Source organism: Lathyrus oleraceus, chromosome 5, assembly GCF_024323335.1.
Source record: "Lathyrus oleraceus cultivar Zhongwan6 chromosome 5, CAAS_Psat_ZW6_1.0, whole genome shotgun sequence".
Lineage (NCBI taxonomy): Eukaryota > Viridiplantae > Streptophyta > Magnoliopsida > Fabales > Fabaceae > Lathyrus > Lathyrus oleraceus.
This window is the reverse complement of record NC_066583.1, coordinates 155,917,809-155,931,049: the sequence shown is the minus strand read 5'-3', so window position 1 is coordinate 155,931,049 and position 13,241 is coordinate 155,917,809. Positions and strand designations below refer to the sequence as shown.

Here is a 13,241-nt window from a genome sequence, read left to right as displayed (position 1 = left end):
TTAACTTGCATGTGGCATTATGATTGAATCTATAAAAATATCTTAAGTTTTTGCATGTGAATTTAAGTATGTATGAATATCTTGAACGTTTAACCATGTAATTTTTGTAATGGATGTCATAGGGTTTGGAGCTTTCTGGAATTGTACTGTTACCAAAACCAGAACCCGCAGCCGCTCGCTAGCACATCACTAAGCGAGCATGTAGCGAGTATTCGCTAAGCCTTCGCTAGGCGAGGCAGGGGCGAACGTGACAGTCGCTGATTCTTCTGTCCTGTTCTATGCTTATCTGATCTGTTTTATTCTAACCATGCATTGTTTACCTGACATCATTACTGTTGTGATTTCCTTTGGTTGGTGCAACTCTTGATTGCGCCCTGATTTGGTATTCTGACCTGTTTGCTGAATTTTGTAAGGGTTCACATACTCCCGGAGAAGGTAGCTTGCTAGGTATTCCACTTTATTTGTGGGATACCCTTGGGGAGATTCACCCTAATTACCTAATTGATTATAACGTGGACCTAATTACCTAATTGATTACAACTACCTAATTGATTGTAAAATATTGCCTTTGAATAGGTGATCTTGGACCTCTCTTTGCTGCCTTACGGTATTACGGTATTATGGTCATGTCCCGCGAATGTGGGGATACACTTAGCAAAGACCCTTCGATTAAATCATCATGTCCCTATAAAATAAATCATCGTCCCTCGGATGTTGCCTGCGAATATATGATTTTGTCCCTCGGTGACCCGTCTTTATAGCCTACGGTTAAATGATGATCGTCCCTTCGAATGCTAAGGTATCCTTACAGATGTTGCCTTCAATGACCAATCGATGACCCTACGATGACCCTTTTACATCCAAAGGATAAAACTACTTACTTCTCAATAGTAAGGACAGTTTTACCCTCATAAGGATAGGAAATGCCCATAAAGACCTTGGGTAGGTATAACTCTTAATTGCTGATTCACAACCTAAAACATTTTTCATACATCACACTTTGCAAAACATCTACTAGAAAATCACCACTTGGTATACATTCATACTAGAATCATTGCCAAGTTATATTTTTCTAAACAACTTTCAAAATTAAATGAGATAAATACTTTGTATACATTCGGATAAGAATCATTACAAAGCTAAACTCTCTTTTCAAAACATTTTCTAAGCAGTTCGCAAACACTTTTTCAGACAAGAAAAATATAAGTGATCCAGCAATTAAGAGCCCATGGATAACCATGGATACAAAGGGCGCTAACACCTTCCCTTTGTATAATGTACCTCCCGAACCCAAAATCTAATCAAGGTCTTTCCTGTTCTTTTCCACCTTTCCTTATTGGATAAAAGAAAAGTCGGTGGCGACTCTTGCTATCCGCGACATTTGCTTTCCAAAGCAAAAACACACCAAAGTCAGTTCACCGTATGACAGAACTGGCGACTCTGCTGGGGACCCTTAAAAAGAGAGGTTGCCTTAAAAAACAAGATCACTTATTTGAATTGTCTGATTTACTTTTAAGGGATTGCTTGGGTATTTTATGCTTGAGTGAAAGATCCTACACCCGGATCTAGTGTACCTTAGGTAAGTAGCAAGAGATCATCGCGACTATCCGGCGTATACTGGAATGGTTAAAATGATGGCTACGGTTAACATGACACTTTGGATGTCCTGATGTTCCTCATGTTTACTTGAGGAAAAATTTGGCTTCCGCGTGGTGTCATCAAAGCGTTAACCCGACCTTTAGAACCTTAATTGACTCATCCTAGCCATTAGAAAGTAGTGAGATAACTGACTTCGGTTCCGACTGGGGTTGGTTGAGACTCGATACTACACTCGTTGAGATTGGACTTTAGGGAAGCTTCAGTCAACCACTTGGTGTTGCACTGAAGTGGACTTAAAGAAAGGTCAATGATTGGAGATCCTTTTAGAATCCGGTTACTATTCTAGGACAGTTGAACCAACCAAACTTCAGTGGGAAGGGTACTTACCTATGGAACTCATGCAAGCCTTAAAACTTAGGGGTGATTGTTGTGTGACTTGCTTGTGCTTGTTACTTACTTAACATCATAACATCATAACATCATAACATCATAACATCATGACATCATGACATCATGGCATTGTACTAACCATTTCAAGGACTTTAAACATTGAAAACATTTCATACATTGCATAGCATAACATCACATTGCATAACAGGTACTCTAAAGGGATCAATGTTCTCACGGTTTTCCTCCAAACAGAAATGGACCTCGAACAAACTGTCAAAGATCTCCAGGCTCAAAATGCTCAATTCCGGGAGATGATCATGAACTTATCCAAGGGGCAGGATGAACTGAAGGCTCTCTTGCTCGAGAAGAAGAAAGACAAGAAAGCTGTGAGTTACATCAACCCGGGAAGAAGACTTAAAGGACAGACCGCAGGAGTCAAGATTAGAATTCCGAAAGATCAAGAAGAGGAGACAGAAGATGATTCGGAAGATGAGAATGCTGATCCTTTCAACCATGAGGACGACGATGAAGATTATGAAAATGAACAGTACTCTCCAAAAGATGATAAGTACAGGTTGCTAGAAGAACGTATGCTAGCTATGGAGGGTCAGAAGGCGCCCGATCTGGATTTCGAAGGCTTAGGTCTGGTCTCTGATGTGGTCATTCCCCGCAAATTCAAGATCCCCACATTCACTAAATATGATGGGGCATCTTGTCCTCAGATGCATCTGAGAGCTTACATGAGAAAGATTCAGCCGTATACCACTGATAGGAAGCTATGGATCCATTTTTTCCAAGAGAGTCTGGCTGGCACACAGTTAGAATGGTACTATCAGCTCGAGAGCTCTAACATCCGCACCTGGACTGATTTAGCGACAACTTTCTACAAGAACTACCAGTATAATTCTGAGTTGGCACCTACTCGGCTACAGTTGTAGAATATGACTATGGGATCTAAAGAAAGCTTCAAAGAATATGCTCAGAAATGGAGAGATTTGGCTGGCAGAGTCAAACCCCCTATGACTGATCGAGAATTAGTGGACATGTTCATGAGCACACTGACTGGCCCATTCTACAGCCATCTATTGAGGAGTTCCTCGTCGGGTTTCACTGAACTTATATTAACAGGTGAACATGTTGAAAGCGGCATTCAAAGTGGAAAGATACATGCGGCTACTTCTGATCCTCCGGAGACTCCTAATGTCATCACTGCTCCTCTGCCTAATCTTGACAAGACTGTCAATGCTGTGGAAGATGCTGATAACAATTGTGACTTGGATAGCTGGATTTTCCTAACAATTGGTGACGGACTCGACAATTGGAAGGCTGAGGACACTATCCTGATTTCCTTTAGTCAGGAGTAATTGTCATTGCTTATTTTAATGTATTAAATTTTGTTAAAGGTTTTGTCATTTTCATAAGCATATTCACATTCAATAGATCAATGGACCTTTTTGCATTCAAATATTGCGCTCTTTATCTTTCCTGTCATCTTTCAAATAAGCTATGTTTTCTTGCACACACTCACGTAACAAATTTCATATCCATATTCACTCTGGATCCTGTTGATAATAATTCTGCTGCTGTTAATTATGTCTTCGAAAATCCAATCTACCAAACCGAGGATGGAAGTGAGGAAGATTGTGAAGTCCCTGGAGAACTTGCCAGACTGGTACTGCAAGAAGAAAATACTATACAGCCGCATGAGGAATCAAATGAAATCTAGGTACTGAAGTAGACAAGAAAATTACTGAGGAAAAATCAGGAGACAATATGGAATGATGAATGTCAAGAAGCTTTTGACAAAATCAAGAAGTATCTCCAAGAACCTGCAATTCTGATGCCACCAGTTGAAGGAAGACCTCTAATCATGTATTTGACCATGTTAGAAAATTTGATGGGGTGTGTGTTGGGGCAACATGACGAGTCTGGTCGAAAAGAGCATGCAATATACCACCTTAGCAAAAAGTGTACCGACCGTGAAACAAGATATTCACTGCTTGAGAAGACTTGTTGTGCTTTGGCTTGGATTGCTCGCCGACTAAGACAGTATATGTTGAATCATACCACTCTATTGATTTCTAAGATGGATCCTATCAAATATATATTTGAGAAACCTGCCCTTTCCGGAAGAATGTGTGCCTCCTGCTCCATTAAACGTGTTGACAGCTCCTTGGCCCTTTGCAATGTGGGGCATTGATATGATCGGGGAGATTAAACCTACTGCTTCTAATGGACATCGTTTCATCCTTGTTGCTATTGATTACTTTACAAAGTGGGTAGAGGCAGCCTCATTTGCTTCTGTCACCAAGAATGTGGTGGCACGGTTCATCAAAAATAGTCTTATTTGTCGATATGGCATCCCTGAAAGAGTTATCACTGATAATGGTACTAATTTGAACAACAAGGTGATTACTGAACTCTGCACGCAGTTCAAAATAAAACACCATAACTCTTCTCCGTACCGGCCGAAGATGAACGGCACCGTGGAGGCTGCTAATAAGAATATTAAGAAGATTATACAAAAGATGACAGTAACATACAAAGACTGGCATGAGATGTTACCCTTTGCTCTTCATGGTTATCGCACTTCAGTGCGCACTTCGACAGGGGCAACTCCTTTCTCTTTGGTCTACGGAATGGAAGCTGTTTTACCAGTGGAAGTCCAGATTCCCTCTCTAAGAATTATGAAAGATGCCGGCTTAGAGGAAAATGAATGGATTCAGACTCGACTCGATCAGATAAATTTGATTGATGAAAAGAGACTCGCGGCTGTTTGTCATGAACAGATATATCAGAAGCGCATGACCCAGGCATTTAACAAAAGGGTCAAGAGACAGATGCATCAAATTGGCGACTTGGTGATCAAGCGTATCATTATACCACAAAGTGATCCCAGGGGCAAATGGACTCCCACATACGAAGGGCCATTTGTAGTTAAGAAGGTATTCTCTGGTGGAGTCATGATACTTGCTACGATGGATGGCGAGGACTTCCCACATCCCGTGAACGCAGACATAGTTAAAAAATACTACGCATAAAAGAGACCCGCTAGGTCGATGTACCTAGGCAAAAGTAAGGGCATCCCGGCGAACCAAAAGGGTTCGAGCAAAAATTAGGGATAAACATATAAAAATGTACACCCGGCAAGTCGAAAACCTGAAAAGGCGGCTTGGGCAAAAAAGGGTATCCTGGTGGACTGAAAACCTGAAAAGGTGGTCCAGGCAAAAATTAGGGATTTAAGCGTATGACTATGTCCCGTTCTCAGACAGCTTCATCCAAGTTCGAGGGGCTAAACAAGCCAATCACTTCTATCCGACAGCAGGAGATGAGATGCTTGAAGACATAATGACAGTGGCAGAATTAAAATCAATAAGACTTTTTCTTCATAGCTTTTCTTTGTCGTCTCGACGATTTCCTCTTACTAGGATTTATGTCTCCTTGTATTCAAATTGCCTGTTTATAGGCCCTCTTTCAAAATCAATACAATTTTATTTTCAAAAAAAAAAAGATGCTTTTGTTTTACTTTCTCTGTTTTGTTTGCGTAAACGTCCATTGATTTAATTTGAATTAATATATGCATTTGAATATGATCGATGTTTACCAAAAATACATACATAAAATAGAGATCACAATTACTAAAAGACTTCGGGATCGAGGATAAGGTCTAACCATACTTTCCAACGAATCCGGTTGCTAGTTTTATTCCCCAGCATAAACCAGTTACTCCCCAGAAGGAATTGGCATCGCTAGACAGACGGATCATCTCCTCCATCCCCCAGCCAGACTCTGTTGAATATCTCTACCATCAGACAGAAATCAAGTATCCTCAGCTAAGAGAGGGTCATCGATACAAATGTTCCCAACCAGAATATTGGGATTTATTTTCCCCTGGAAGAACCTTCTTCATGCATAGTTCATTCATTACATCATTTCACAGCATACGCAAGCCTACAACATTCGCATTTATTTCCGAAAGCATAAAACATCTCATGCATCATGACATAGCATGAAGCTAACTTTATTTTTCAGGTTAATTATCCTCCTGATACAGTCAAAACAAAGGTCCATTCAGACGGATATCTTTATCGATTACGTTCAAGATTCAAATACATCCCTCAGATATAGTCTATATGAACATTCATTTTGACAAGCATTTTGATATCCTCCTAATGGTGGCATCTTTAAGCCCATCCCAGACATTTACTGCAAATACAACAAATATTATCAGATACAGCCTAACGTACGGTTCATTCTGATTCAGCTCAACATATGACTCCTTCAACTCAGATGCGATCTAACGTACGATCCATTCTGATCCTCAAATCCTCAGATACTGCCTAGCGTACGGTACATTCCGGGGTGTAGTCTAGCGTACGACTACTTTCTTCTTCAGATACAGCCTAACGTACGACTCATTCTGCAACTCCAATACGGTCTAGCGTACGACCTATTTGGACCTTCAAATCTTCAGATACTGCCTAACGTACGGTACATTCCGGGGTGTAGTCTAGCGTACGACTACTTTCTTCTTCAGATACAGCCTAACGTACGGCTCATTCTGCAACTCCAATACGGTCTAGCGTACGACCTATTTGGACCTTCAAATCCTCAGATACTGCCTAGCGTACGGTACATTCCGGGGTGTAGTCTAGCGTACGACTACTTTCTTCTTCAGATACAGCCTAACGTACGACTCATTCTGCAACTCCAATACGGTCTAACGTACGACCCATTTGGATCTTCAACTCAGATGCGATCTAACGTACGATCCATTCTGACCCTTTTTTTTCCAGATACAGCCTAACGTACGGCTCATTCTGCAACTCAGATACGATCTAGTGTACGATCCATTCTGATCTTTCCTCCCCAGCGAAGTCACCCGCCTAATGAATAACTCCTTCTGCGATTCAGATACGATCTAATGTATGATCCATTCTGATCCTTTATCCCCAGCAGTGTATGACCCATTCTGATCTTTCATCATCAAACTTCCTGGATGGCATCTCTAAGCCCATCTCCATCAAGACTAACCTTTGATTAACAAGTGCAAATTTTTGGGGCATTCTAGTGTTCAATAATCTTCCACCTCCAGACCACGAATGGCATACATACCATTCTAACTCTCTCGGTTCAAGAATATTGAACAGGGGCAGCTGTCATACCCCAAAATTTGCCCGTTAATCTTTCAAGACATTCTTCAAGGCACTTCAACTCATTGTTCAAGGCATTGATCTTAAAAGAACAAAGACCCAGCACACAGGTGGCCAAATCCAGAAAATGGCCCAAACTGGCATGCTCGCTGGGCGAGCAACTCCTTCGCCTAGCGAACCCTTCGCTACGCCACTCGCCTAGCGAAGCTTGCGAATACCAAAAAATTCTGGGCTTCATTCTGAGCCCATCAGGTCACAAAAATTATTATAAATAGCAGAGCTTCATTCAGAAAAGGGGGACAGAGGCAGACAGACAGAAACCCTAGCAAGGAAACCCTAACAGAAGCAACACAACAAACCCTGGAGGCTAACCCAGAGAATTCAGAGCAACCCTCAAGGAAACCCTGAAGGAAACTCATCTGCACCAAGGTTACCTCCGCCCAACTCAATCCGGCGCCAACCCTAAGAGCGACTTGCCAATTCAAGGTTGCAATTCAGTTGCAAACAGGTTTGCATTACTATTACCGCTTTATGTTCTTAACTTGCATGTGGCATTATGATTGAATCTATAAAAATATCTTAGTTTTTGCATGTGAATTTAAGTATGTATGAATATCTTGAACGTTTAACCATGTAATTTCTGTAATGGATGCCATAGGGTTTGGAGCTTTCTGGAATTGTATTGTTACCAAAACCAGAACCCGCAGCCGCTCGCTAGCACATCGCTAAGCGAGCATGTAGCGAGTATTCGCTAAGCCTTCGCTAGGCGAGGCAGGGGCGAACGTGACAGTCGCTGATTCTTCTGTTCTGTTCTATGCTTATCTGATCTGTTTTATTCTAACCATGCATTATTTACCTGACATCATTACTGTTGTGATTTCCTTTGGTTGGTGCAACTCTTGATTGCGCCCTGATTTGGTATTCTGACCTGTTTGCTGAATTTTGTAAGGGTTCACATACTCCCGGAGAAGGTAGCTTGCTAGGTATTCCACTTTATTTGTGGGATACCCTTGGGGAGATTCACCCTAATTACCTAATTGATTATAACGTGGACCTAATTACCTAATTGATTACAACTACCTAATTGATTGTAAAATATTGCCTTTGAATAGGTGATCTTGGACCTCTCTTTGTTGCCTTACGGTATTACGGTATTATGGTCATGTCCCGCGAATGTGGGGATACACTTAGCAAAGACCCTTCGATTAAATCATTATGTCCCTATAAAATAAATCATCGTCCCTCGGATGTTGCCTGCAAATATATGATTTTGTCCCTCGGTGACCCGTCTTTGTAGCCTACGGTTAAATGATGATCGTCCCTTCGAATGCTAAGGTATCCTTACAGATGTTGCCTTCAATGACCAATCGATGACCCTACGATGACCCTTTTACATCCAAAGGATAAAACTACTTACTTCTCAATAGTAAGGACAGTTTTACCCTCATAAGGATAGGAAATGCCCATAAAGACCTTGGGTAGGTATAACTCTTAATTGCTGATTCACAACCTAAAACATTTTTCATACATCACACTTTGCAAAACATCTACTAGAAAATCACCACTTGGTATACATTCATACTAGAATCATTGCCAAGTTATATTTTTCTAAACAACTTTCAAAATTAAATGAGATAAATACTTTGTATACATTCGGACAAGAATCATTACAAAGCTAAACTCTCTTTTCAAAACATTTTCTAAGCAGTTCGCAAACACTTTTTCAGACAAGAAAAATATAAGTGATCCAGCAATTAAGAGCCCATGGATAACCATGGATACAAAGGGTGCTAACACCTTCCCTTTGTATAATGTACCTCCCGAATCCAAAATCTAATCAAAGTCTTTCGTGTTCTTTTCCACCTTTCCTTATTGGATAAAAGAAAAGTCGGTGGCGACTCTTGCTATCCGCGACATTTGCTTTCCAAAGCAAAAACACACCAAAGTCAGTTCACCGTATGACACCTTCCTGCAACAAAACAACTCCAATTCCCACATTAGATGCATCACATTCAATTTCAAAAGATTTAGAAAAATTAGGCAATGCAAGAATTGGTGCTTGGGTGAGCTTTTCCTTTAGAGCAGCAAAGGCTTGCTCTTGTTTTTCACCCCATTTAAAACCAACATCCTTTTTAACAATTTCATTGAGGGGTGCTGCCAAGGTACTAAAGTCCTTCACAAACCTCCTATAAAAACTAGCCAAACCATGAAAGCTTCTTACCTCACTTACATTTTTGGGAGGAGGCCACTCTCGAATGGCTTTCACCTTTTCCTCATAAACGTGGACTCCTTTAGAGCTTACAATGAAACCTAAGAAAATCACATGATCGGTGCAAAAGACACATTTTTCTAGGTTGACATACAAATTTTCATATCTTAGCACTTGCAAAACAGCCTTTAAATGAATGCAATAATCATCTAAGTTCTTGCTATAAATCAAAATATTATCAAAATACACAACAACAAACTTACCCAAGAACTCCCTTAGCACATGGTTCATTAGTCTCATGAAAGTACTAGGTGAATTAGTTAATCCAAAAGGCATAACCATCCACTCATACAAACCAAATTTTGTTTTAAAAGCAGTTTTCCATTCATCCCCTTCCCTTATTCTAATTTGGTGATATCCATTTTTCAAATCAATTTTAGAAAATAAGCATGCACCAAACAATTCATCAAGCAAATCATCTAGTCTAGGAATAGGATGCCTATATTTAATGGTAATATTGTTAATGGCCCTACAATCAGTGCACATCCTCCAACTACCATCCTTTTTAGGGACTAGAATAATAGGGACAACACAAGGACTTAAACTTTCTCTTACCCATCCTTTACTTATCAATTCAGCAACTTGCCTTTGTATCTCTTGAGTTTGTTGTGGATTGCTTCTATATGCTGGCCTATTAGGCAAAGATGCTCTTGGATTGAGATCAATATGATGTTCAATTCCTCTTATAGGTGGTAAACCACTTGGCACCTCTTCCGGAAACAATTCTTTAAATCCCTGCAAAAGAGACTCAACACAATTTGGCAATTTTTTTTCATTAGAAATAGTGGTTAGCAAAGGCACCTCCTTGCAAAAGAGCAAGTACAAAGGCTGGTGTGACACAATTGCTTTTTTCACATCTCTTTTTTTTGCAATTAAACTTTGTTTCTTTTCTCTTTTATCATTCTTTTTCTTTTCATTCTTTTCTTTTTCTTTTTCTTTTTCTTTTTCTTTTTCTTTTTCTTTTCTTTCTTGATCATATTTTCTCTCATTTTTCTTTAATCTTCTCTCACCTCACTAGGATTTAACGGTACAAATTGATCTTTTGATCATGATACATAAAAGAGTACTTATTGGAGTACCCATCATGATTGGCTTTTCTATCAAATTGCCAAGGCCTACCTAATAACAAATGACTAGCTTCCATTGGTACTACATCACACAACACTACATCCTCATATTTTCCAATTTTAAAACAAATCTCAACTTTTTTATTAACAAGCATTTCTACACTTTCATTAAGCCATTAGAGTTTGTAAGGCTTAGGGTGAGGTTTTGTTTCCAATTTTAGTTTAGAAACCAGGCGCGTGCTTGCAACATTTGTACAACTTCCTCCATCAATTATTAAAGAACAAACCTTTCCTTGCACAAAGCATCTTGTATGAAAAAGGTTTTCTCTTTGACTTGTATCCTCCTCCTTTATTTGGCTTTCCAACATTCTTCTCACCATGAGTAAATCTCCACTAGGTATTTCTTCTTCAAACTCCTCATCATAATCACCATCCTCCTCTTCAACAATTTCTTCATTTTCTTCCATAAGCATAGTTCTCTTTGTTGGACATTGAGATGCAATATGTCCTTGGCCTTGACACTTGAAACACTTAACACTTTTGTTAGTTGAAACACTTGAAGAAGAAGATGTAATAGTTTTACCTTTGTTTTCAACCGTGGCTTCCTTAGATGATGAAGCACCCTCCTTCTTTGTTTTGTCCTTCCAACTTTGAGAATTGAAAGTGGTGGAATTTCTCCTTGCTTGGCTCTTTCTTTTGAGTTGTTGTTCTAGTTTGCTAGCTTGGTGTACCAATTCATCCATTTCAACATAGTCATGAAGTTCCACTATGTCACTAATGTCATGATTTAGACCATGGAGAAATCTAGCCATAGTTGCTTCATCGTCCTCCTCTACATTAGCTCTAATTTTTAGAACTTCCATCTCCTTGAAATATTCTTCAACACTTTTAGAACCTTGAGTGAGTCTTTGCAATTTGTTGTGCAATTCCCTATGATAATAGGAAGGGACAAACCTTCTCCTCATGATTCTTTTCATCTTTTCCCAAGTATCAATTGGTCGTTCTGCATACCTCCTTCTATCTTTGGTCAATTGATCCCACCAAACTAAGGCATACTCCTTGAACTCAATAGAAGCAACCTGCACTTTTTCAAGATTAGAATAATTGTGACAATTAAAAATTTGTTCAAGTTTAGTCTCCCATTCTAGATATGCCTCCGGGTCACTCTTCCCAACAAAAGTTGGAACTTTAATTTTTATGCCCCTCAAATTATCTCCCCCTTGTCTCCTTCTACGTCTTCTTTCCTCCTCATCACCACTACCATCATTAGAATTTTGGGGCCTCCTTTCCAACTCATCAATTCTTTGTTGAAGTTGTTCACCTTGTTCTCTTAACAATCTTTCAAAATTGTCACGCATGGTTGTGATCTGAACAGTTAAAGCTGTTGTTCTAAGTGAAGGTGGACTAGACATAATTGTGAAATATTTGTGAAATTAGGAACAAGTGTTTAAAAATGGACTTCACCACTCTACTCACGTGTTTACACTCAATCACTCGTGTTTCACTCAATTTTTTTTTGGCTTTTTTTTAATAATAAAAACACTCTGTCTTTTACCACTCAATTTGCTCTTTTAGTTCTTTAGAGAAACCAAAATGAATCAACACAAAGAAATCAATTTCAGATGATAATCAACACACAAAAAACTTTAAAAAAAATAGCAAACCAAAAAAAAGACTCTAAAACAAAGGAAACCAGGAGAATTTTAAGAGTGTGGCAAGAAAACAAATAGAATTTTTTTTTAGTCACAGTCTTTAACAATCAGATCCTTTTTTTTTTTTCTTATACCCCTTTTTTTTCGAATTTTTCTTTTATAATGATAAATCGATAATAATGAAGAATAAGAATATAAACAATTTACCACATTTCGGCCCTTTTTTTTTTGGAATATGCTCTGATTACAACTTGATATGCACTAACCTTTGAGACTTATGCATTTCCTTCAAAATTCCTGAAACAACTTTGTTAACTTTTGGAATATTAATTCTTTTGTGACTCAGAGGAAGTAATCTGCCTTATAATTGAAAGAATGACAGAATTTGATACATGCATATAAAATAAACGAGATTGATATGAAATAAAGGAGAAATAAGAAATGGAATTAAGTAGAAGGGGCGTCACACTCTTTCTAATCCAAGAGAGAATGATAAGCCTATGGATGAGGATCACCACAAGAAAAGGATTTCTTGATAAGATCAATTTTGGTCCAATCCAGAACCTAAGAGCAAATACTCTCACTTAGACAATGTGTAAACTTGCCAAAATTCATTGATCCAAAAAGAAGATACATGCCTCCTTTATATAGGAATGACTTAAGATGATGAAATAAGTAAAAATTAACTCCTAAGAAAACAAAAGGTTTCAGCCACTAATTATCATGATAGTGGGTTGAGTTATTACAAAGAAAGTGCAAAATAAAGAAGAGATAGTGGGGTTCTTGAAAGGGCAGAATAATGGCAATTCTTTATTTACCACTTCTCTTGCAATTTTCGTCCATTATAGTGTGATTATTGGTATTTCCTTTATTTTTATTTATTTATGCATTATTGGGCCTTTTATCACATGCTTGGATGATAATAATAAACTTGGGCTCTTTTTCTTCAATCTGGCCCATGCATTCTATTGACTTGATCATGAAGTGAACTAAAGCATCATTGACTCTTCTTGCACGTGCCCTTGTCATAGGACCTCCTAAGCTTTGCATTGTATCATTTATGTCTTGGATTACGTCCTCATCAACATCATTTGAGTTAGTTCAATGTTCT

At 38.9% G+C, this 13,241-nt stretch overlaps 1 protein-coding gene across 1 annotated transcript; it reads right to left on the bottom strand.

Moving 5' to 3' along the window:
• Positions 1 to 9,093: 9,093 nt before the first annotated feature.
• Positions 9,094 to 11,890, bottom strand: LOC127079398 (uncharacterized). The gene is made up of 3 exons (XM_051019779.1): positions 10,766 to 11,890; positions 9,704 to 10,146; positions 9,094 to 9,571 (listed from the first exon to the last, which is right to left on the bottom strand). Exons 1-3 carry the CDS (start codon positions 11,888 to 11,890, stop codon positions 9,094 to 9,096), a joined length of 2,046 nt encoding a protein of 681 aa, XP_050875736.1.
• Positions 11,891 to 13,241: the final 1,351 nt, after the last annotated feature.